The sequence below is a fragment of the Cynocephalus volans genome, chromosome 12, assembly GCF_027409185.1.
Source record: "Cynocephalus volans isolate mCynVol1 chromosome 12, mCynVol1.pri, whole genome shotgun sequence".
Taxonomy (NCBI): Eukaryota; Metazoa; Chordata; class Mammalia; order Dermoptera; family Cynocephalidae; genus Cynocephalus; species Cynocephalus volans.
In genome coordinates, this window is record NC_084471.1 from 4,751,213 (window position 1) to 4,777,065 (window position 25,853).

Genomic DNA, 25,853 nt, shown 5'->3' on the forward strand with positions numbered 1-25,853 from the left:
AGGGCACCTGGTTAACTTCCTCTGGACGATGCCAGGCTTTCAAGACCATGAGGAACAGACACTCCCGGCTGGCTCAGCCCTCAGGACAAGTGTCTTAGTCCTCAGTTCCTTCCGCAACTTGTTCATTTATCTCCATACTTCCTAAATCCAACTCTTCTCCCCACCTGCCACCCTCATCCAAGCCTCTACAGCCTACCTGGTGTACTGTCCCCTCCTGTCTTCTTCCATCTGTACTTCACAGCAGCCAGAGGGATCTTCTCTAAAAACGTACATTGGGCAACCTCACTCCTGCTCAAAACCCTCCCAAGGCTTCCCCTTGCGTCCAAAAGGAGGCCCCTCCTCACTACAGCCACCAGGCCCTGCCCTGGCAGAGGCTCCTGGTCCTCCTACATCCTGCTCCCCCACTTTCCCAGCCTCCCTTGTGGTCAGGGGTGGGCACTAGGGACTGTGACCAGGCCAGGCTGAGACCCCAGGGTGGGTGTGTATAGGTGTACTTGTCCTGATGTGTCTGCAGCCCCTGGCTCTGCACACACACACCCCACACGCAGGTGCTCGAGCAGTTCATCTCCCGGAACCAGCTGCCAGGCTGCAGGGAGGAGCTGTTGGAGCCATGAGGGGGCAGGTGGAGCCCTGACACACATCCCCCAGGGAGGGGTCCAACCCTCGAGGTGCCCTGAGCCAGGTCTTGGCCCTGCTGCTACCAGCGGCCCTATCACTCCATCCCAGCATCTTCAGAGCTCCGAGAGGGCAAGGACCTTGGTGGGGCAGGGAGGGGACCCTCCCTTCATCCATTCAAGCCAAAGACAGCCCCTTTCTGACTCCCTCACTGGCTGATGCTCTGTGTTGGCTGAATGTGTTGCCTCTGGTCTAGAACATTCTAATCCAGAGAAGGGAACCACACCTCCAGTCCCCAAAGGAGCCTGGCTTGCAGCATTAACAAAGTGCTGAGTCTCATCCCAGCATGATGAAGGGAGTTGACGCTGTCTGTGCTGCCTGGGGTAGGTGCTCTGGGGTCCACGACCTTCAGACCTGGCCCTCGGGCCAAACGCAGGGATGCAAGTGGGCAACTGGAGGGGGTCCAGCTGTGGGAGGGGAGGGCAGTCCACCCACCTCTCCATGCCACCGACTGCTAGTGGGCTTAAACCCCTTCAACAGCCCAGCCTCGCCCCTCCTGGAAGCAGTAGTCAGACCCCATGTCCCCAAAAGAATTTTTATTCCACACTGTCCCTGCAGCATGCACAGCCCCCCTCCACAGGTACCCTCAGTACACTCGAAGCTGGCAGGTGCCCCAACTTGGATAAGACTGGCCCTTTGCAGGGCTCTCCCTGGCTCTGCAGGCTTTGCAGAACCTCAGCTGGCCGGGCTTGCCATGTTCGGGCAGCAGAAAAGGCCCTGACAGCGGGTCTGCATAGTGGCTGCCCAGCCCTGCACTCTGTTCTTCCAGGACTCCTCCAGCAGCTCAGCCTCCATCAGTGTGTGGGATGCAGACCCAGGCCATCGCCACAGCCCTCAGTGGCCACGCTGGCTTTGCTCCTGCCCTTCTGGAGCGTGTAGGTGGACGGCCCCAACCGCAGAATCTTCCCGCTGCCCAGGCACTCATCCCCTTTGTAGAACACAGCGAACTGGAAAGGAGGGAGAGGCCCTGGGGACGGTGCCCGCGGAGCGGAGCCACATCCTCTAGAGCTTCGCTCTGTGCAGAGCCCAGGCTGGGCCCTGCTCTTCTGCTCTGAGCAGCTGAGCTCCCAGGGGATGGGTGGGGGCGGGGACAAAGGAGAGAGGCCGGGAACTCCCAGCAGCTTCATTAGGGAGGAAGTCAGGGTGACGGACCCCTTCCCTCAGTGGGATATTCATGAGGGTCCCTCCAAACTGCCAGATCCCTGCAGCTCTTGGGAATCTGGCAGATGTGACTGGCGGGGGAGGCGGGAGGGAGCCTGAAGAAGCTTCAGCCACCCCACCCCCACCCCAAGGCCTCACCCAAGTTCCAACCAGCACCTGCCCTGGGAGAGCCCCCAGGCCAACACCTGCAAGCCCCGGGCCTGCACACTTGGCCCACGTGGGTTCCCTGTTCCTCTGCCTCCTCCCCTTCCCGTCCTGGCCCCTGGGGCCCAGTCCTGAAGTAGGCCCAGGTGGGGCAGCTGGACCTCCCAGAGCCCAAGCAGGAGCCAGGCTGAGGGACTCTCTGCTGGTGGCTGTGGCTGGAGAGGAGCCCATGTGCGGGCTGCTGGCTCTACCCTCACTGGCTTTGTTACCTGAGCTCCCACACCCCCCTGGGCCTCAGCCCCTCACCTGCAAACCAGGTGTTCTGCTGGGGATAAAGTGTGATACGGTCCTTCCAGAGCACAAAACACCCTGACTCAAGAGCCACCTCATGCCACCAGCCTGGGGGTGGCTGAGCAAGCATGAAGACCCACCTCACGTGCCAGGACCAGGCTCAGAGCATGTGCTTCAGGCCCTGGGAGCAGAGCTGGCCAGGCACCTGGCCACAGGCAGACAGTAACACGAGGGAGCTCCATCCCACCTTCTAGCCAGGTGCCCCCCCAGCCCCCACTCACCTGTCCTGGGGTGAGGGCCCGCACGGCCTTTACGGCCGTCACCCACACGGTGCCATCTTGATTGAGGGTCAGCACACAGGGCACTGAGGAAGACAGGGGCCCTTGGAGGGGGGTACAGGCCTCACCTTGTCAGCCTCAGGCCTCAGGCCCCCAGGGAAGAAGGAGCCCCAGTTGTGGGGGGCGAGGCTGCTGCCCAGAGGGGGTCTCCAATATACCATTCTGCCAGGAAGGACAGGGCAACAGCCAGGGGGGCTCAGAGCCACCAGCCCAGCCTGTGGATGTGGCAGGACACTGCAGGGGCAGCACACATGCCACCTGCCATGTGTTGGTGCCCAGAGCACCTGCACCCCCAACCCAGAGCCAACCTCCCAAGACCCTCCTGGCATCAGACAGGAGCACCTGCTGCTCCCCAGCACCTCTCAGGCCTCTCTGCGGGTAGGCACAGAACAGAGGTCTGAGTATTTCATACAGCCCCAGCAACGAGGGACTTTCCTACCTGAGGCCTCACCTCCCTGCCCTAAATCTGGCCCCAGGAAGCTCCACTCCAAGGGGCCCCTCACTGGGATCCCTCTGCCCAGTTACCTAGCGCCATCTGGTGGCGAAACCGGAAGTGGCACTCCATCATCTTGTCCCGGACCAGGGCAGCGGGTGGCTCCTCTGCGATCCAGTGCACTCGGTTGGTCCGCAGCAGGTCCCTGTACAAGGCCGGGTGGTCTGTCTTGGGGGCCTATGGAGGGAATGTGAAGGTCATGGCACTCTGCTGCCCTCAGCAGAGGGGCTCTTCACCCCAAGGCCACCTGACTGCACATCGTTGATAACAAAAGTACCAATGGCTAGCACGTATTGGTGGGTATGCTGAAACTACTGTTTTTCCTATGGAAATTCATTTAATCATCTCATGAGCCTTTCATCCTCATTTTGCGGATGAGGAAACTAAGGCACAGGAGGGAAAATAACTTGTCACGGTCACAGTTGGCAAGAACCAGAGGTGAGATCTGAGCCCATGACCAAAAACACCCCTCAAAGTTCAAATCCCACTCTGCCCCTCCACCTACAACCGTGTGTGGGGCAACACCACCTCCTTCCTCTACCCAAGAGGACCTGGTTTGCTATTCCCAAGGACATGGGCCAGCCACACCACTGGCTTGTCTCTCAAAAAGGCCACGACAGGAATCCCACCAGCAACCAAGTGGCCAAGAAAGGACTGGTGGGCATTGGCTGTCCCACAGTCACCCAGGGGCTGTGCTCACACTCTGGGGGTTGGCCCTAGCCCAGCAGTGAGGCTCCTGCTCCCCACTACCACCCACCCGGCCCTGTACCACTGAAATGCCATCCCACCTAGGATCAGGCCAAGGACCTCCTTTGAAGCAGGACCAGGAACATCCTGTCCAGGGGCTTTGGGTTCTAAGCAGGCACTGAGACCCATCTAGGGACAGGGTCAGTCTATGGCCCTTTGGTTTTCTCATAGCAAAGAGACCACTGACATTCTATGCTAAACTCACCTTAATTTATGCTTGCCTGGGCTTTTTACATCATGGCTCTTCTTAGAAGGAGATGTCTCAGAATCAACAAGTGAGGTCTGCTGGCCTCTCTGCCTGCATCTAAGGGGAGGTTCCCCCAGCTCTTGTAACAGCACAAGACGGCTGCTCAGCTGTGTAGAGCAGGATTTCGCAGGCTTAGCCCTGCCAAGATTGGGGCTGGATAATTCTGTTGGGGCGGGGGCTGCACTGTGCACTGCAGGCTGTTCGGCAGCGTCCCTGGCCTTACCCACCCACTCTCCTTACTCCCCATCCAAGTCATGACAGCCAAAAATGCCTCCAGACATTACCAATGTCCCCTGAGGAGGTGGGGCAAGCTCGCTACCTTTGGGAAGCCCTGCTCTAGAGCCCAGGGCTGCAGGCCAGGACTGCAGTGGCTCAGGGCCCAGCTGTGGTCAACAGCCAGTCTGACCCTGTATCAGCCACTTGCATCTGTTTGAGGACAACTTACCGGATCCTACCATGGGCAGACACTGTCCTTGGTACCACAGCTACCACCCCCATGTGACCTTCAGCTAGTTATTTAACCTGAGTCTCATTGTTCTCTTTTGCAAAATTGGAGAAACAGTATCCATCTACAGAGTTTACTGTGATGATTATAAGAGTGGCCAGCATACAATAAGAGCCTAATAAATACCTTAACCAGAACCCACCTGTTCCCTTGGGCCCAGGCCAGGAGGGTGCTGAGGGAAGGCAAGGCTGCTCCAGCCACCCCTACTGCTCTCAGGTCCCTGCACCCTGGTCCCAGGAACCTGCTGGTTCTGCCAGCACTAGACTCCACCCCTGGCTGAAGGCCACCTGACTCACCACAAACACATTGCCCGTGCTGTCGTCCTTGTCCACCACGTACCAAGGCTCTCTCAAGCAGCTGATCCTAGCTCTCTGGCCCAGTGTGTACAGGAACCACCCTATGGGAAGACAGCTTCTCTGTGAGGCTCGGGAACAAGTTCCACCTTGAACATCACGCCTCTCGTGACGGGGGGGAGGGCAGCAGCGCAGTGGTGTGCGCTCACACAGAAGCCATGACTCTCCAACCACCAGAGCCAGCACCAGGCGGGCACTGTAGTCCCATCTCTTGCCTAGGCGTGGGCTGGACAGGAGGGGTGCAACAGTGACCAGGACTGCACCTCATACCCTGACAGAACAGGCTCAGCTGCGGCATGCCGACATGAGGGGCCACTCCTTTAGAACGTGGGCTGAGCATGCGGCTGGAAACCACGAGAAGCCTCTTTTTGCTGACCCCTGACATGTCTACGGCTTTCAAAGGTATGTCCACTCCTGCCCCACCCATCCAGTGCTCTAGCTGCACCCCAACTCCCCAATTTCTCTGTGCCCAACTCTTCCCTGACTACACTCTGCATGTCCCCAACCCCCAAAACACACATCACACAAGATGGCAAGCTCCCGCCTCTGGAATAGTGTGTGCCCAGGCAGAGGTAACTGATGGACTTCATGGTGCTCCCAGGCACGGCGTCCTATGTAAGTGAAGCCAGACAACCGAGTCGCAGGCGGACATCCTGAGTCATCTACTGTAGACAGGTCTGGGAACAATGCTGGGCAGTTCTGTCCCCAGCAAGATCATCACCTCCCCCAGCCTCAGGAATACCCAAATCCCCGCCCAGCTCCCCCTCACCCTGGCTCCCCAAAGCAATTCCCTGTGAGATGCCCCTGTCTGTGCAGCAGCCCTGTCCTCTCAGCCCTCTCACAGGTCAGGTCTGTGCCGGGCCAAGACCCACCTGGTCACCCCGCCCTGGGAGGCACCCCCACCACTGCACTGACCAGAGATGGCCACGCTGTCTGTCCCCACACCAGGACCGTGAGCACTGTGACTAAGTCTGTCCCTGTCCTCCCCATGCCCAGCACAGGCCCATGGTGGCCCCACCCCAATAAATGTTTGCAAATGAGTGAGCAGCACCCACCACGTGGCCTTCCTGCCACAGGCACAACGGGACATCGAGCTGTCTCTTCAGCTGGTCTTTAATCAGCCTGGTCATGCCAGGAAGTCCACCCACCCCTCTCATCAGAGTGGAGCTGTTCCCCAGTTTAACATTTTCTTCACAGTGAGAAAATCATTCCATCTACAGGGACTTCATACATAGCTCCCAGAGCGCGGCCCTGAAACAGAGGGCACACTTTTTCTTAATGCCAGTGTTGAAAGCAGAGCACACCCTGACATGACAAAGCCCTGGGCAAAGTGCCTGCCCAGTCCCGGCATGCACCCTGCAGGGCTGTCTGCACTGCCCTGACTGAGTGGGAGAGACTACGGTGTCTTGTCTGGATCTCCCAGAGCTCAAACTCACTCCACCACTCAAGGAGTTTGAGATGAACAGCAGCCAGAGGCTGCATCTCACCTTTGTGTGTGCCCAGAACTGTACTGTCTTCTACAGAAATAAATTTACCCGGCCGAGGCTGCAAATACTGGAAAACAAACATTTCATCACTAATGGAGACCCACATCCGGCAGATACATGCTCCAGGCTTCTGCGTCAAAGAATACTCACCTGAAGAATGAATTGCTCAAAATTCCTTTTCCCGACAAAACAGATGCCCATGCTCTGAAATGAGAGGAAGGCGGACCGTGAGGGAGTGGACAGCAGGAGGTGTCCTGAGTGGGAATGAGCCTGGCCAGGAGGACGCTGCGGGCCGCCCCACGCTGCCAGGCAGGGGCCTGGCTTCTTTCCCCCGCACCCTATGACACCAACCACAGCCATGAGCAGACACCCAGGGCTGGAAGAATGTCTTACCGTCTGTCCCTCTCAGGGCTTATTAAAAGCCCAACAGGTGCCCCTGCCATGTGAGCATTGCAGCATCACCAAACACCAGCAGGGCCTGGCCCCAGCATGGCAGAACATCCACTAGCTGTCCCAGCAGAGAAAACTAACCCTGGTCAAACCTTCAGGCCACTGTCCTGTGAGCAGCAGGGGAGCGACAGGGACAGAGTAGGAGCAGAAAGCAAGGAGCCAGGCCCGAAGTCAAGGCCCCAGAGAGGGCCAGAGGAAAGGGGTTCTCATCTCAGGTGGATCTCTCCTAGCATGAGAAGCCTGGGCTACAGCAAGACCTTGATCCCCGCTGCATGGCCCAGCTGCTTCCTTATCCACTCCGTGGTTGGTGTCCCTTTAGGCGGACCCCACGAGGTAGGGACCTGCCCCACCCATCTCAGTGGCCCCCTCAGCTCCTCCCACAGAGCAACAGCTGGAGACTGAGGAGCAGAGGTGTGGGCACAGAAATGGTGGATGGGTGTCCTCTTAGGGGACAATGACTGGCTGACAAAAGGTGTGGCCATGCCCATCCCCAGGAAGACAGACATGAAGTAGCTTAGTGCTGCCTCAAGCCCTGGAATGGGTGGATGTGACAGAGCACAGCACCTCCCTCCATCACCACGCCACTCGCTGGCTGTGCCTTACCCCCACCACACACACACACAAGGCCTCTGCACATGCTCCTCCCAACCCTCTAAGTGACACTAAATCCTACTCCTCTTCAGGCCTCAGATTAAATGTAGCTTCCTCAGTGGCCTCTCTGGGCATCTCGGTCCCCAGTCCAACTCAGACCCCCCCCTGGTGCTTCTCTCACAGGACCCTGCGCCTTCCTCCACTGGCACTTTCCAGGTTTACAATGACAAGTTTCCCATCTCTCTCTCCTTCCCGACTGTAAGCTCCTGAAGGAAGCAATGGACCTGTGCACCCAGCACTGTCTCCTGGGGGTCCAGCAGCAGGGTCTAGCCCAAAGCAGGTGCTGGATGAGCACTGCTGGCCGCATGGATGGAAGGACAGGTCTGTGTGCAGGCGGCAGCAGAGCGCCTGACCTGTGTGGAGTGTGTGGGGGTCTCAGGGCTGCTGCATACTGTCCCGCTCACCCGGCACGCTGCTGGGAAAGCTGCCTTCCACAGGAGCCAAGGAGGGGAGAGGCGGCAGAAGCCACTCTACGCTGGTCCCATCAGCAGAGCCTCCTACCATGCACCTGCACACACTCCTCCGGTCTACTCTCCTTTGAGGCCCTCCTTGGGCATTAGGTCCTGGGGATAGGGACCTGGTACCATGACCACACAAGCCCAGTGTCCCCCTGTACCACGGAGACAGTGAATGTAAACATGCACTGATTCAAGGCAAACCACCCTCTCGTACCTCTTTTTTCTGAAGCACATGATGAAGTCTATTCTCAGCAGCTATTTTCTTTACAAAATCTTTCGTTAATCCCCCCAGAGGGAAGATGGTTCTCCTCAGGGCCTCCTGGGAAACCTGGCTGAGAAAGAAGGTCTGGTCTTTAAAGCTGTCGGCTGCCTGGAGAAGTTTTACCACTGCCAGGAATAAAGAACAAAAGACGTTGCAGGATGAAAACAATGACACTTTGCCTTTAATAACATCCTTCCGTTTACTTAGATTACCCCTGGTCTGTCAGAAGCAAAAATCAATACTCAATAGCAGACTACTAGGTTAATACAAGAAGATCTGCACCCCTAATTTACCTACTATAAAAAAAATATAAGAAAGGTAGATTATATATAAGAAAATTAATACCAGTTCACACTTTAGAATGTATTTTCAAAGATGAAACATCACATGAAAAACTGTTCTGAAATAAGAAAAAAAACAAGCCTAGGATAAATTCAGCCAAATTTAGGAAAATTGGATAAGACTGCAACGTACAGAAAATTCTGTTGAAACAGCATCAGCTGTGCTTTTTTCTAATAATTACAGGACGTGTTTGTGCCCTGGTTGTTTTCAAGGACTCTCTTAATGTTCCCAGGTTCAACTATTGGGTTAAGAATATACTCCCTGGCAGCACTCTACTTTTAAACACGTTTTCTTTCCTGGTGCTGTTTAGAGTCCAGGCTGACATGTCAGACCCTTCTGCAGTTTCTTTAACATTCCCTGTTTTATTTTGTAAAGAACCGTTTTTGGCTTTAAGGCAACAGTGCGGAGGCGTGAGTAACCTTGACCACATGACCTTGGGATGAAAAGAAGGCTGGGTTCCAGCTCGGCCAGATCAGTCCTGTCCGGCTTCTAGAGAATTTCCAGTGATTGCAACTATCTCAAGTTAGTGACCAAAAGAAAAAATCTCAACAGAGTATCAGCAGCATGGCTTCTTTCCACCTTTCTCATGTCTGGTGCTAAGAAATGCCTCATGGGTTATGCTCAGAGCATGCCACACGCGTGGCGGGTGAAACAGCACGCGCGTCTGTCACGGCAGGCATAGCACGCATGGAGCGGGCGCTCTGTGCAGCTCATGGTTTCCCTCCGTGGAGTCTCACATCACCCCATCTCACAGACGAGGAACTGAAGCTCAAATTATTAAAGCGACTCGCCTAACAAGATGCAGGCAGAGGACGGGGGAGCTGGAAACTGAGTAAATCTTCCAACTTCCACTCCATTACTTTTCATCTACAAAACAATAAAACCAGTTGAAAAATGAAATGAGGGCCGGCCCGTGGCTCACTTGGGAGAGTGTGGTGCTGACAACACCAAGGCCACGGGTTCGGATCCCCTTACCAGTCATCTTTAAAAAAAAAAAAAAGAAAAATGAAATGAGAGTTCAGTCAACTAGTTACCAGGAAAGCACACTCATTGCCCAAATTTTACTTTTTGTCTCAATACTAAATTCAGTCAAACAGTGTCTGTGTGCACAAAAAGCTCAGAACACCAGGAGCAACTTGCATTTTCTCCTAGATCTGAGTCACTTTATTTATTATTTTTATTTATTTTTTTTAAAAGATGACCAGTAAGGGGATCTTAACCCTTGACTTGGTGTTGTCAGCACCACGCTCACCCAAGTGAGCCATGGGCCGGCCCTGATCTGAGTCACTTTAAATCAAACTAAAATACAACTCTTAATGGTGGATAGAAAAAAGAAAACAAGCTAAAAATCCATGATTTTGGATAAAGAAAGCTGGCAACCCTAATGGGACACTCTAAGGGAAAAGGATGGAAAGAAGCTCACACCTGGGCCAGGAGGTTTGCTGACCACTGGCTCATTCTGTCCCCATGGTGGCTCTGCCAGGCCAGTGGTCTCACACCATGTGTGGATGATGAGTGATGGTGCCCAGTCACAAGGCCAGGCCTGGGAGCGCCAGCCCTGGGAGCCGCTGGCCCAGAGCCCAGGCCTTCTCCTGCCCCCACCTGCACTCCCCTCAAGGACCTGGGCCCCAGCCAGCTCATACTTCAGATTATAACAAATAAAAATAAAACAGAAAGCTTGAGTGTGCCTAGGAAACACTGAAAACAAAGACACTGTGGTATTCTTAAAACTACCACAAGGGCCGGCCCGTGGCTCACTCGGGAGAGTGTGGTGCTGATAACACCAAGGCCACAGGTTCGGATCCCATATAGGGCTGGCCGGTTTGCTCACTGGGTGAGCATGGTGCTGACAACACCAAGTCAAGGGTTAAGATCCCCTTACCGGTCATCTTTAAAAAAAAAAAAAAAAACTACCACAATAAAATTTACTCAACAAAATATGTGTGATGCTGTCAGAGAAGTTCCAGGGTGTGCGTGGCCTGTAATAAGCCAGTGGCTCTGCAAGGTGAGCGACCTTCTAGGAATAAGCAGGCACACCTATTCAATACAGAAATAAATCTTCCATCTTCTCGGGCCCTTAAATCTACCCTGACTTGGTGAATTGCACTGTGGAGTTCTCATGTTGCCAGACTCTGCGTTCCAGTCTGTGTCTTCCCGAAATGCAGGGCTTTCCTGGGCGCCTGTGCCCAGAGGTGTGAGAACCAGCCCAGGGGAATAGGAGGGGGCTTTAGGAACCCACCATCTCCCCGCCCCTGGGCTGTCAGCGGACAGAGGCCACCCAGAGAGCTGCAGACAGCAGCAGAGGCCTTCCCCACAGGAACGAAGTGCTGCTCCTCTCTGAGCACCCTCTGCTGTGACAGGGAAAACAGGGCAGCCAAGCAACGCTGCCTGACTCAGTACTCCCCTGACAAGGTGCACTACCCTGCAATCACTGCTGCCTTCAAGACGAGCCCCATGATACTGAGAAAAGAATTCACTGGGGCCTGGAAGAGCAGAAAGAGCAGGGACTAGGGAGCCAGGCAGAATGAACTGAAATCCAGCTCCACCACCTGAGGTCCCCAGGTCAAGTGACTCCATCTGAGCCCCAGTTTCCTCATCTGTGAAGTGCCAACAGCACGCACCTCCCTAGAAAAACTAAGAGGAGCGAAGTGAAGCCCACCCCCTTCCAGAAGCCCCTATCCCCAGCCAGGGGCGCAGCGGGAACAAGCTTCCAAAATCCAAATGCAGTAACGCCTGGCTGACTGTGAGGCAGGCTGTCGGCAGGCCAGACGAGGAGAGATGCGGCACAGCTCAGAAGTGCTGGCCCTTCGACCACCCTGCAAAGCTGGGCACCCCTTGCAGACATGCAGCTCTGAGTTCCAACATGTTCTTCACTCAACAGCAATGTGAATCCCTCTTTTCTACACACAAATGTACATCAGGAAGAGTGGCAGCTTCCAGCCCACCGTCTGGCATTTATGTTTTTCTAGAAAGATGGGACTTTGCTGTCTAACATTTACAAACTAATTTGTGTTCATCTTCTTGGCAGACACAGTTACAAAGCCTGACCACCTATCAATGTCACACTAAAGCCTACGCATATCTTGAGCCCTTGAAAACTTGATGCTAAGTATAAGGCTAAACCTACAGCAGCCCAATTATTGTTGTCAAATATACCTCCAAATATATATATATATATTTTTTTTAATTTTTATTGAATCAAAATACATATTTTGGGGGTTCAACGTTGAGATATGTTGATCAAATCAATATTACTAGCATATATATTGTTACAAATCATACTTTTTCTTTATGCACCTTGTCCAATCTCACTCCATCACCCTCCCCTTCCCCCCCCCCACAATTACCCTAGATTTCTTCTCTCCTTCTGAAAGAGTAATGGTTACTCTGTTGATCTGTTGCCTATATGATCTGTCCAATGCTGAGAGGTATGATCAGGTCCCCTAATATTGTCATAGAGCAGATGCTTCTTCTGTCACTCTGAAATGAGCTTTGTGGAGAGAGACGTCCTCCTCTTTTCTTTATCTCTGCTGGTGACTCTCCTTGTGTCAATGCACTCCAGTGGCTAGAGGACCATCTGTGTGGTGGCTGTGGCATCTAAGCGCTTTTGCGGCAGCCATGGTTACTGTGGTGGCTGTGGTGGGCCACCCACATGGAGGTGATGTTTCTGGCATGCTCCTTGGCACTGGTGGTGTGCCTGGTAATGAGAGGGGGAGTCTGGTCCCCGGCTCCATACCTCAGGTCCCCAGGCAGGCCCCTAGGTGCTGGCACGGTGTGCCTGGTTGAGGGGAGGGGGGTCCAGTCCCCGGATCCATGCCTTGGGTCCTTGGGCGGGCCCCAAGGCGCTAGTGCGGTATGCCTGGTTGTGGGAGGGGGGTCTGGTCCCCTACTCCATGCCTCACATCCCTGGGCAGACCTGAGGTGCTGGCCATGTGTCTGAGCCAGAACTAGTTTTTTTGTCCTTTGCTTACTTCTAAAGTGGGGGAACTTCCTGTTGGAACCAGTACTTGAGTTCTGTGGTTTAGCTAAATTGCTGCTTTGCTGCTGCTTCCCTAGGGAAGGCTTTTTGTGCAGCACGGGTTATAATGATTGACTTTACAGGTACTTCTGGCTCTCCAGAGACTCGGTGCACTTGGGTTGTTTAGAAACTCTGATCTGGGCCTGAGTCTTTTCATCAAACTGCATCCCATGCAATTCTATATTCCTGACCAGTCTCCTCTGAGTGTTCCTACGCTGACTGGGGTGCAGATCAGCTGTCCTTGATGTGTCCCAGTGTTCTCCTGGTGGGCCCATCTCTCCCACTGCCCATGCTGCAAACACTTCCCATGGGACGGGCCGTGCACCAGTCCCTTGCGATGACTCACCAGCCTCTGAGTGGCTCCATTTTTTCAGTTGTTGTGGCTGCTAAGTCCCATGTGGGTCCATGGGAACCCTATTAATGGTCTTGCTGGCCTGGGGGCCACCAAGGCCCTCTTCTCCCCTGCCACCTTCAAGCAACTCCATCCGAAGGGCACAGCTGCAGCTTTTGCCAGCTCCTGCTCCATGTGCTTAGCAGTTCCAGTCTTAAAGCAGCCGCAGCATGAAATGGTCAGAGCAGTTTTTTTCTCTCTCTCATCATGGCTTCTCCTGCCTTCATGTACTCCGTAGGTCTCTCCTCCTCTTCCCCTAAGCTCTAGCGGCCCCAGCTTGGATGTTGTTGCTTTTTTATACAGCTGTAAATTGGTTGATTTCTGGGAGAGAGTGACGCTGGGGACCGTCTATTCCACCATCTTGACTGGAACTCTCTCTCCTAATATTTTTGGAACAGTCAAATCACCAACACACAGTGTCTAGAGCTGGATGACAAATTTCTGACTTAATTTTCCACTAGCCCTTGCCCTGGCACCTGGCCAGGACCTCTCTTATTGCTCAATCACAGACCCCTGCGGGAAACAACCCTCTTGGTAACTGCAACTTTTCAAATGTGAGCCCCACACCAACAAGCTAGTTTGGAGCACACAGAGAGAGGGATGGCAGGGATGCTCAGACATGACCCACTGCCACTCTTCGAAATGTTTTACTTTGTTCACAAGAATTAAGCTCGGACCTGGGCACTTTAACTTACCATTTCTAACTTCAAATCGATTTCTGAAAAGCCCTTCCGGCCTCTTAATGTGCTTCTGCTGAAAGACTTCTTCATCTTCCAGGGAAGTTCTTGCATAGTGACCTGTGGCAATGGCATCTGCTCCTGGGAGGTTTTTGAAAACACAAGGATCAGACTCGCATTTGCTGGCCTCGGTCAAGGGTGCTGAGAGAGGTTTGCAGGCCTGAATTCCCTGGGAATGGAGGCATACTTTGCACCTGTTAAACAAGCAGCCTTAAGCTCTGAATTTAAGCTGATATAATCTCGCTACAAAGTATTATCGCATCTTTGAGAGTTTTTCAAAAGTTAGTATCTATCTATTTAACAGACATGCAAGCAAAGAGTTAAGTATGCAAAGCTCATTTCAGAATGTCTTACAATATTAAGGAAAAATTGAAAACAATCAAATGCTCAACACCAGGAGGATGTGAAATGAGTCACAAGCGCCACCACCTTGATAACAGTGGCACCTGCAGAGAGTGTTTGATGGCATGGAAAAGCCTGTGACACTGTTACGTAGGGAAAAGTACATATTACAATGATTTCACTATTTTTAATGTACAGAAAAAAAAATGAAGAAAAATCTCAGAATACCTATTCCTTTGATTCTTGGAGTGAAATTATGGATGAGATCCTCCTTTTCTCACTGTTTTATAGCTTTAAATTTTCTTTAATAAATGTGTATTTTTATCACAGACCATCTAGCATATTCAATTTCTTCTTTCCACCTTATGCAAAAGTCAGAGAACTTACTGTTATGGATTGAATTGCGTCCCCCCAAAAGTATAATGTATTGGAGGCTTGGTCCCCCCTGTGACAGTGTAAAGAGGGCTGGGAAATCCTATTATGGTCATGGAAAGGTAGGGCCTTGAAGAGGTGATTAGACTGTAGGACCACGTCCTAGTGAGTGGATTAATAATGGTGATCATGGGTGTGGTTCTGAGGGCTTTAAAAGGAAAGCACGTAAGAATCTCTCTCTGCTCTACCATTTTCTGCCACGTGAGACCCCTGCATTGCTGTAAAACCACCACCAAAGAAGATCATCACCAGATGCGTTCCCTGGACTTTGGACTTCCCATCCTCTGAAACTATAAGCAATAAATTTCATTTTCTTACAGATTACCCAGTTCCATGTATTTTGTTATAAGCAACAGAAATGGACTAGTACACCTACCAAGGTCCATAACCTTTTCATTGTGTGAAAATTCCAGACATTCAGTATTTGCTGGAAGGTGCAGCAAAGTTGCTTCAGTATTTAACTCACCACACCAGCTCAGTGTAAAACAGAAGATACCACAAGACTTAACTGCTGCATATTAACTACTTAAACAAGTACTTTTAGAAACATATTATTGCATATTACCTAATTGCCTAATAGAGAAAAAAAAAAAAACCCTTCTTTAAGTCTATTTCCTTAAAGGACAATCACTTATAATGCAAAAAGTGTAGGATTCTCCTAAGAGAAGCCCTAAGATTTCAGAAATCTAGGTTTCATGTATTTTTATCGTGTTGCACTATTTAAGCAGTTAATTCAGATTTGGAAAGATTCACTGCAGAAATTCCTTCCAGAATATCCCCAGATGGCCACCTAAGGGCTCCCTAAAAAACTATAGTGACAGCGAGTTCAGCACCCTCCAAAAGCAAACATTCCTTCCCAAATAGCTGTTTGAGCCTCCTCCCGAGCAAACCTTTCTCTTACGAATCTAACTGTGCCCTCTGGTGTCACACAAGAGTGTAATCCTAACACACACCTGGCCACTGCTACCATGACCCAAAGTCATTTCAACAGTTCAGCAGAGGACATACTTCCAGATGCTCTGAAAATCAAAGTCAACTGGTACTCTGTTGGTCTGTCACTTTCCCTGAGTAACAGACATGGCCTAACCAGTGCAGACCGCAGCAGACTCCTCCCCTCTCTCACACATTCTCTGACCATCGAGGCGAGCTCAGTCTGTGCTGGCTTTGACAACTGACTTCAGACAACTGGCTCAGTCAGCTCAAGGGCAACTAAGTCCCCCAGATCTTCTGCACACAAAGGCAACCAAACCAGCTCTTCCCAATCTTGTACTAAGATAATTAATTATTGAGCCTAGTTAGCAAACTTCGCATTTGTCTCTATTTAATTTCATGATTTTGGTGGTAGCCCAGCATTCAAGTTTAAGATTTTTTTGATTTTTTGCTTTTGTAGGCATATTTTTACACCTAACTCCATGAACCATCTTGTCATCTCACCTTTAGGTTACTTTTGCACTGGCTCTGCAAGCCTAACCTATGTCATTACTAAAAGTGCTGGATCACTGGCATGTGATGACAGACATCTTGGGACATGGTCATACAAGGCAGGGAGAGCTGCAGTGGGGCAGAGCAAACTGAGAGGCCATTTCCGGAACTTCAGAAACTCATTATGGTGACCCCAATGGCAGGGGACAGGAAAAAGAACCCAGAATTCACAAAGTATAGCAACAGATACCAAGAGGTAGTCTAAGCAAGCAATTAAGAATCAGGAAGGTTCAATAAAAAGGAATAGGGATACACATGGAACTGAGAAAGGAAAAATTAGGAATAGACAAAATCTACAGATTCAGCGGGCAGGCAAGTGGTCAGCTGGTAGCAGGGCCCTGACCATAAGGTGGGCTTCCAGAACAGGCCACTAAGACGCCTTCAAATCCAGAAAAATAAGATAGAGACCCAGGATCCAGAATCAGGTAGACCACAAACCTGTTCTCAAGACAAAGCAGAAACCCGCTTTCAGAAGCAAGAGAAAAAGTCTCAGAAGGACGAGCAAGGATAGCTAAACGCTGAGTTTCTCAGCACCACGCTCAGCCAGTGAGCAAACTGGCCATCCCTATATAGGATCCGAACCCGTGGCCTTGGTGTTATCAGCACCGCACTCTCCCGAGTGAGCCACGGGCCGGCCAAACGCTGAGTTTCTTAGCCATGAACGACTGCTCCTAAAATTTCCCCTAAATACAATCCACCTGGAACTGGAGCTAAGAGAAAGGCAGAACCTGCAGACAGGGTACAGTGGCCTCAGGGGTAGGCAGGGAGATGATGCAACAGGGGACCAGGTAGGCTCTGACAGACTACACACAGGCCCTGTAAGTCCCGCGGGCCACCCAGGGCACAGCTCAGCTGGAGACAAATTCACCTAAAAGGCGAGGTGTCCTTTTGCTTTCTGCTTGCGGATAGCAACAATCTCTCTGCATTGCTTAGGCCCCAGGTTTGAGGAATGTTCTCCGTGCTAGAGCAGTTCAACACCACACAGAAACTGCAGGCCTCTGGGCAGCCCGGTGCTCTCCAAACAGTGGCCTATTCCACCTCGTGTTCTTCTCGCCCTGGCCAGGCCTTTAAAAGCTCTTTGTTGTCCTTGGCATTTCCCCAAAGTTCCAACCTTCCTAGCACACTTACGCGTTCATCTACTTTTGTCTTCCACATGCTTTTTGCTTGTCTGTTGATAATATCTCATTGAGGTTATTAACAATTTAATATCAGAATTTTATATTTTAAGACTTTCCTCCTCCTTCTGGGGCCCTGTCACCTTTCAACCCCTGGCCAGTGACCCAGCACATCTTTCCTCAGGATTTTTTTTTTTTTTATCAATATATAATAGGGTTTTTAAAAATATATATCTTTTTTTTTTTTTTTTGTCTTTTGTGACCGGCCGCACCGCGCTCAGCCAGTGAGTGCACCGGCCATCCTTATATAGGATCCAAACCCGCGGCGGGAGCACTGCTGCGCTCCCAGCGCCACACTCTCCCGAGTGCGCCACAGGCCCGGCCCTAAAAATATATATCTTAACACTTATTTGTACACATCTGTGAGCACAGTGTGTTGCACCCACAATATGTGCACACACTGAACATCAATTCACTTAGAACAGACAGCATGGCTTTGTAGCCATTTATCTACCACTTCCCCACCTCCTACTCCCAGTTTTAGAAATGCTTGTTCAGGTCCTATGACCATTTTAAAATTCAGTTATTTGGTTTTTTGCTGTTGAGCTGTTTGAGTTCCTTATATATTCTGGATATTAATCCCTTGTCTGATGTGTAGTTTGCAAACACTTTCTCCCATTCTGTAGGTTGTCTCTTCACTTTGTTGACCGTGTCCCTTGCTGTGCTGAAGCTTTTTATTTTGATGCAGTCCCATTTGTCTATTTTTGCTTTGGTTGCCTGTGCCTTTGTAGACTTGTTCAAAAAAACACTGCCCATTTTGTGTAGCATTTCCCCTGTGTTTTCTTCTAGTTGTTTCATAGTTTCTTTCATAGCTGGCTGTCTTGTGACCAACTGTGCCTGTCCTCACATTTAACACAATCCACAATGCAAAGCCCTCTCTCCTCTCAAGGGCCTACGATGTGCACTTCACCAGAAAGTTCTTTCTTACTCAGTGAAATACAAAATGTCATTTGCACTGCTTCCTTTCCTTCTGAAAGATGAAACTGTTTATAAGGTTTTGGATTCTGGCTATCTCTAAAAGTCTATAATTCTTAAAAACAAATGAAAAAAATCCCAAATTACTTACCAAGATTATCCACAGCATAATGAAAAAAGCAACTGAATTTGATATGCTTGTTGCAGACTATGTCAGGATTGGGAGTCCTTCCTTTTTCATACTCGTTCAAAAAATCACTGTCATAAAAGAAAAAGACTTTTCAGTTCTAGGTGTCAAACAGTCCTCAAAAAATAAATGTTTAATGTAAAATTTCTCCTTGTCATACCAAAACTATAATTCTCTGCAAAACAGGAGAACTTCAGTATGAAGCCATTTTCAGTATTTTCATCAATCACTTGTTTACAGCCTGCTGCACTTGCCAGCTGTAACTAGTAAACCTGGATGAAAAACAAGGTGTCACCCCTTGTTGCTTTGGCTCAATAGCCACTCGGTCTCTCCACAGGCTCACAAGCATCTGGGGTCAGGAGACGGTAGGAGCTGGGACTCCTCCAACACAAGAGGGTGAAGGCGAAGAAGGGAACATGCCTGAGTCACAGGAGGAATAAAATCATCTACAGTTGCAATTCAGGGCTCTACGAGCCATTCTACAATCTCAGCCTGGGAGCCCATGTCACTGGGAAAATATGACAAAACAAAACTTCTTTTTTCTCTTTTTTTTAAAGATGACCAGTAAGGGGATCTTAACGCTTGACGTGGTGTTGTCAGCACCATACTTACCCAGTGAGCTAACCGGCCATCCCTATGTAGGGATCCAAACCTGCGGCCTTGGTGTTATCTGCACCAAACTCTCCCGAGTGAGCCACGGACTGGCCCTAAAACAAAACTTTTCTAAGGTGACCAATGCACACTTCTGAGGACTAGCAACCTCCTGAGTGCTTAGAGTGGATTAAACAGGTCATTCTAACTCAGTGGATTCCGCTCTAACAGACTTACTGGACATGGGAGAACGATGCTGCTATACCAGCAAGACCTAGCAAGAATTTCATAGCCCTAGAGTGTCACTTCAGGAGGGTTATGGTGCCTGTGTGAGAAATTTAAAATTGGGTGTATTTTTTGGTACAAATGATAAATTTTTCATTTAACCTAAAGCTACATGGGTTAAAAAAGTAATGTTGATCAAGAGGGTCATAGTATGAAGAAAGATTACAAATCTGCACAGGATCTAGCTTATTTGTGTACATTCAGCTTCAACGGGCACCGCCAAACTGTTTTCCTACCACTGACCACTCCCCCAGGAGTTCATAAAAATGCGTGTTGATCTATAATTGCAACAACATTTGATATTACACTCCTTCCATTTTTTTAAAAATTGTTAGAAAGTTGTCAAGAGGTTCATTACATTGTAAATTAATTAAGGCAGGACCCACGTCTCCCTCAATAAGTCCATGACTCAACAAACTTTCTACGTAACAGGCATTGAATAAATGCTGAAGAGGTTGAATGTTTAAACCAGTTTATGAAAAGACATACACAGCACTGTTAACCATTTCCTGAACGCTGTAAGGGAAGGTATGTCAGTTGGCTCTAGCAAAAATGATGGAGGGAGTAGCCCAGTCCATTCCTTCACTAGAAAGAAGAGAAACCTTTCCTGCATTTTGTGAGGCAGATGGGAAAAACTTCTGGACTCTGACCCTGGAAGGCCAAGTGGGTCTTGAACAAAAGAATTCAGAAGAAATTTTGGAGCTAGAAAGCACGACTGGAGCAGTTAGTGTCCTAAATAAAGATTGACGAGCACGTGCTGACCACTTTTGTGGCAGTGGCAAGGCAGGCAGGCTGGCCGGAGCCCAGAGGTGGCTCAGAGGCAGCTGCAGAGATGAGTAAATACTCTGCTGACGCCATCTCTTCCTTCAGTCCCCGAGAATAGAGCCCAAGGTTCAATCCACGACATTAAAAAAAAGAATACAGTTGGGGCTGGCCTGTGGCTCACTTGGGAGAGTGCGGTGCTAATAACACCAAGGCCACGGGTTCGGATCCCATATAGGGATGGCCGGTTTGCTCACTGGGTGAGCGTGGTGCTGACAACACCAAGTCAAGGGTTGGGATCCCCTTACTGGTCATCTTAAAAAAAAAAAAAAAAAGAATACAGTAGTGAGCACCGGCCTGAAAAACTGGGTTCTAACCCCAGCTGTGCTTCTAATTTGCCACAGAATGCAAGACAAGTCACTCGACCAGTCTGGCCTCAGTTAGAGGTGAGCTAACCTTCAACAATCATGTTCACTCACATACTTTCGAAATTTAGCACTAGAGGGTGAAGCTGAACTTAACCTGGATTTCTTGCTATCACCTTAAACTATGCACTCCTCATGAGGTTTCCCTGTGCCCACCCAGCCTTGACCTTGAAGCTGTCACTGACTCCTCTCTCTCCTGCCTCCTGCACCCCTCAGTCACTAAGCCCCATCTCGCCCTTTCCCAAAGTAAGACCTGAGAATCCTCTCTATCAGAACCAATTGAGGTGCTTGTTAAAACAGACTCCAGGGCCCCACCCCAGGCACAGGTCCAAGTGCAGGTATGTGTTTAAGATTTTTGAGCCTGACAGCTACTGCCCAGTGGCTCTGTCCTCTGGCCCGTCGCAGTCAGCCCTCACCTTCACTCCCACACGCCCCACATACTCCCGACCTCTAGCAAGAGCATTTCCTTAGATTCTCCACTCGCGGTCTTCTCACATTATTCACCCTACACTTGGCTGCCAGATTCCTCTTTTTAATAATGGAAATAACAACAGCTACATTTATAGAATGCTTGCTAACATACCAAGCACTGTGCTGAGAACTTCATATGTAATCTCATCTAATTCTTCCAATAACCCTGTGAAATATTTGCATTATCCCCATTTTAAGGATGAGAAAAATGAGGTTTAGAAAAGTTCAAGTAAATTGCCAAGGTCACAAAACAAGTGGCGGGACTGAACCCAAGGTTTTTCTGACTCTGAAGCAGGGAAGGGCAACTCACCTTGTGCATACGGCCTGTTGTCTCAGATGTCTTTAATAGACCCCAGCATTTAGCACAGTCGGGGCTCACCACAGCCTATCTCCCCTACCCTAACTGAGCCGCAGAAACATCTCACATTCAAGAAGGCATTAAAGAGACTTCTGGCAGTTGGTAAAATAACAGGTGTAGGAGAGCTAAGGGGTTCTGCGGGATCCAGGCCTCACCTCTAACGCAGAGGTGCCTGAGGACGGCTGAGGCCTTCTGCACACTGTCGCTGGCATCACTGCTGAAGAGAACTGGGCTGCACAGATGTTGGTCTGGCTATCTGTGGCAAAGCTTCCATTGGGAAGGAGTCACAGTGCATCAGGAAGCCTTCTACATGCTACAACCTGCACTCACCTGAACACGTCGTTCCAATACTCCTTCACGTAGGACACTTGACGGAAAGGGATGTCTAAGATCTGGCAAACTTTGTAAGCATCTTCGCAGTCTTTGTCAGCAGTGCAAACTCCATGTTCATCCAGTGAGTCCCAGTTCTTCATAAACACCCCTGTCACTTGGTAGCCTGGGGAAGGAAAGAAGGTAAATTAAAGAGTATGTGAATCAACAGAGTAAAAGGTAGTGATTTCTGAGCTCTGAGCAATTCCTGACATGCTGTGCTCCTGTACCTCTGTGCCTGGTTTGCCCAGCAGCCCCTGCTTTGCCAGCTGGCCTTCCAAGCTCCATGTCACACCTTAGTGAAGCCACCCGACTCTCCCAGGCTGGTGCAGGTGCTCCTTCCCCTATACTCCCACTGCACTTTGTAAAGGGCTCCATCACCACAACACATTATTGGACTGAGATTGTCTGCATGTGTCCCCACGATGAGTAAGATGGCACAAGTATTTTGTTCATCTTTGTGTCACCACCTACGTATCAGCACAGTGCCTAGCACATAGGAAGGGCTTAGCAAATGTGTGCTGAACAAGTGAAAGAATAGAAGAAATTCAATGAAATTTTTCAAAGCAAATAAAAATCACCATTCAGTTATCAGAAAAGTAAACTCATTTCAAAAGTTATTTCCAGTTATCATGTAAGACTTAGATTCTAAGTCATCAGACATAAAGACAATTGAAATTTGGGGTATCCCTTATTATAAGCACTGTACCACCTATGTATTTTATGATCTATTTCTCCCTTTTGTATTTTGACAAAGTACCCAACCAAATATTGGAAAAGCCAACTTTAGCCATACACCATCATAACAAAACACACAGGTGCTGACCATGTATGAGAAATGTTTCTTCCAGGTAGATTAAATGTAATGAAAGACAGTGCATTTGACTATTAAAGGCTTAATCTAATACCCCAAAGGACAGGGATTTGATCACACTTGGCTCCAGTTGTTCCAGTCTGTCTCCCTCCACAACTCACTAAAGCAGGGAGTTCCTCAAGGGCAGAGACAATATCTAATTCAATCCTAACATCCCCAGCACCTAGTACAGTGCCCAGCACATAATGGGAGCTAAAAAAAGCTTGCAGAATGAATAAACGACTCTACACACAGTTTTAAAAACCTACTGTTCCTCTACCCTCATCTGCCTCATCATTTTTCTCATGAAGAGATGTGACCTGCTCCCATGGGCACAGGTGGAGACACTCTAGGTTGGATCCTCACCTTTCCAGGGGGCGCATGAGAAGACACGCACCTCCAGCAAGACTGGGAAAACCCTCAATGTCAAAACAAGGACCACACTTTTTCTCTGCTACGTGGGTTCATGGAAAGGTTCGTATTATCTTTTACTTCTATTTTCCCACAAACTTTTAAAAGTACTCTCATATATCCATCAGCTTCCTCCATGGAGAAGGAAAATCTAGCGAAGGCTGGAATATGGAGTTGTGCAGTCTGGAGGGATAGTTTACTTTCTTGAAGTAGTAAAATGATGTATCTTAGTCTCGCCACAGCCTGAGCTTTCTGCATCTCCCAAAACACCTAGTCATGCCCCTCATCAGAAAACTTCTAGGGCTCTGAGCTGTCTACCCAACATAGGCTAAGGTCCCTAACATCACGTCCTCTGCAACTGGGGCTCATCCTCCACCCTTCTCTCCTTCCACCTCCCTCTGGCCAGACCCAGCCAACACTTTCACGCCCCTGGCTGGCATGCTGACTCTGCCGGGTCCTCCTCCTCACCTCACGCCTCCCATTCTTTGCTTAGTGAAATCCTACTCTTCTTTCAAGTCCCAGCTCAGACACCTCCACCTCTAGAATGCGCTCCTAATTATATATGCTTATGGCTGGCCCATCTTTCTCTTTGGCACTTTTTATTACACCTCTCATAATAGCTACCGTTGTTAATAACATAAACCAATAAACACTACTGTTTTCTGAGCACCTCCTGTGTGCTGGGCACTGGGGTAAACCCTCCAATAATACCGTGTCATTTAATCCTTCCAGTCACCCCGTGAGGCAGGTGGCATCCCCATTTTACAGAGGAGGGCTTAACTCACTTGCCCAAAGTCAGGGAGCGTGCGTGCCCTCTGCATTCTCAGAGCCTGGGGCCCGAGGTGGCTCACAGCAGAGGTTTACTCCGTGAATGAGGAGGCCTCTGTGAGAAGGAGCCACACAGATGAGCGTGTAGATGTGCAGTTGATCTCAGCTCCAGACCCTAAGGACCCCCAGCACTCGTGGGGTTCCGTGTAGACGCCCGGAAGAAATGCAAGCGCTTTGGGGAAAAGTGTGCCACCGGCGACCGGAGAACACAGGAGTGATTTAATAAGCAGACACGCCGCTCGGTACGTGGCCGTCTAGTAGGCGGGAGAACAAGGACCTTCACGAAGCGGCCGAGCGTCTGCAGAGGTCAGGCCTCGGGCCGAGAAAGTCCCTGCTCCTCTCACTACCGTCCGCGGCCTCACAGATGGAGCGTGGACGTCGCCGTCACCACCGCGGGCACAGCGCCGCAGACCCGGTGAGAAACCGTCCTACGGGCCCCGAACGTCAGGAGGTTCACGATCCATCGGGAGTTCCCGCCGGGGAGCTGGGACGGGGTACCTAATGGCTCCCAGGCAGTCACCACACACTGGAGGGCGAGGAGCCGCAGAAGCGAAGCGAGAGGACGCAGGTCCCCCTGCGACCCGCAGCAAACTTAGGCCCTGGGAGGGAAGCGGCCTGCCCAAGGCCACACGGGACGGGGAGAAGCTGTCGGGGAAGAGCCGCTCCGGGGCGGGCGGGGCCTCGGCCGCCTCACCTTTCCGTCGCAGCAGCAGCGCGGCCACGGCGCTGTCCACCCCGCCGGACAGGGCGCACACGACGTGCCGCACCGCTCGCATCTGCCCGCCAGGCCAGCTCGGTCCCCTGCCGCCGCCGCCGCCGCCGCCGCCGCTTCCGCCCCACGCCGGAAGTCCCGCCCCGGCCGCGGCGTCCGCACTGACGGCCCGGCCGGAAGCGTATTCCCCGCGCGCCGCCGTCAGGCCTTGCTCTGCGGCCTTCCTCAAAGGTGTTCCCTGCGCCCCCAGGGTGTTTGGGGTCGACGCTATACCCTTTGCTGGTGGAGTGGCTTTGGGGGCTGGGAAAGAGGGGTGGGGCCGTCCCTGAGAAGTCAGTGTGACTGCCAGCTCGCGGGAGGTCAGGCTGGAGGAGCTCGGAAGCTTTTGCTGGGCCTGAAGGAAGAGGCCCAGGCAGGACACCCGCAGGGCGGAGCTCTGTGGGGGACCCGTGGCTGTCCCGGGAGAGGCTGGGAGCGCAAGGAGGTGGCGCAGCGCGGGGCGCCCAGGCCGGCGTGACAGCTCGGAGCAGCAGTGTCGCAGGGCTCGACACCAGAAGCTACGGGCCGCACGTGCAAAGCACGGGCATTCCTCAAAGCGGCGACTGTCAACGCTGACACCTCAACCCACAGGGTCACGTTCTACGTGGTGGCCCAGAGCCATGGCCATCTGCGCAGACTGTATAAAAAAGGAAGGCTCCTTGAAATAGCTGTTAAGATATGCCGTGTACTGTTCTTTTTATTGTTTTTCGTTTTTTAAATCTGCTGGTGTAATCCACTAGATTGATTTAAGGTAGGATTTGAACCACGGTTTGAAAAATGCAGGGGAGGAAATGCCACTACAAATGCAGGTGATTTCTAAATCAGGCCAGTGACACAAACGCCAAAGCTGGGCATTAACATCGCAAAGCTGGGCATTACCTTCCTACCAGTTTCTTAAAAGGTTGTCAATGGAAATAAATGTTTAAACGTAGATAATTAGTAAAGCAAGTCATTTTCTTGAGAACATGAACAGTTTTAAGGGGCTAGAGTAAAATAAGGAAGGCTCCTAGGTCCCCATTTCCAAGAAGAAAAGCAGGAACTGCCAACCGGAGAATAAGGGCCACTGTTGCCAAGAGGAGGCACAGGGTGAGCTGCAAGATAGGAGGAGAGAAGTCACAGGGCCCTGTGGGAAAACAAACAATGACCGCTTTTTCAGAATGAAGAATCAGGGAAATATCCAACAGGGTAGCGATTTCATTTTGCATTTCCCAGAAGCGAGAAGAAAACCCAATGTCTGGACGCCTGATCTTGGGGATATTTGGGGGGAAATATTTAAGCTGTGGCTGTGCTGACATCACTAATCTTTAACCTTGGGCTAGAGGACCGCGCGCTTGAGTGTGACAGTTTGATATAAGGTTATGGCAGGTTAAGTCTCAGTTTTCCTGCTCAAGCCAAAACGGCTTTGGGTTTAGGTGAGCTGCAACCAACCCACGGTGTCTGAAACATGATATATTTTCTGCTACTTT

At 50.8% G+C, this 25,853-nt stretch overlaps 1 protein-coding gene across 5 annotated transcripts; it reads right to left on the bottom strand.

Annotated features, from left to right (window-relative positions):
- Nucleotides 1-1,196: 1,196 nt before the first annotated feature.
- TRMU (tRNA mitochondrial 2-thiouridylase) lies at nt 1,197-24,463 on the bottom strand. 5 transcript variants are annotated; one of them, XM_063075188.1, is made up of 11 exons: nt 24,331-24,463; nt 21,506-21,671; nt 18,248-18,354; nt 13,709-13,831; nt 8,215-8,387; nt 6,592-6,645; nt 6,442-6,508; nt 4,898-4,998; nt 3,135-3,279; nt 2,553-2,635; nt 1,197-1,622 (listed from the first exon to the last, which is right to left on the bottom strand). In XM_063075188.1, the coding sequence occupies exons 1-11, from the start codon at nt 24,410-24,412 to the stop codon at nt 1,470-1,472; spliced, it is 1,254 nt and encodes a 417-aa protein (XP_062931258.1). In that variant the 5' UTR covers nt 24,413-24,463; the 3' UTR covers nt 1,197-1,469. The 5 variants fall into 5 exon arrangements, with proteins under 5 accessions (XP_062931258.1, XP_062931259.1, XP_062931261.1 ...); XM_063075189.1 differs by lacking the exon at nt 13,709-13,831; XM_063075190.1 differs by lacking the exon at nt 2,553-2,635 and having other exon boundaries at nt 1,506-1,622.
- Nucleotides 24,464-25,853: the final 1,390 nt, after the last annotated feature.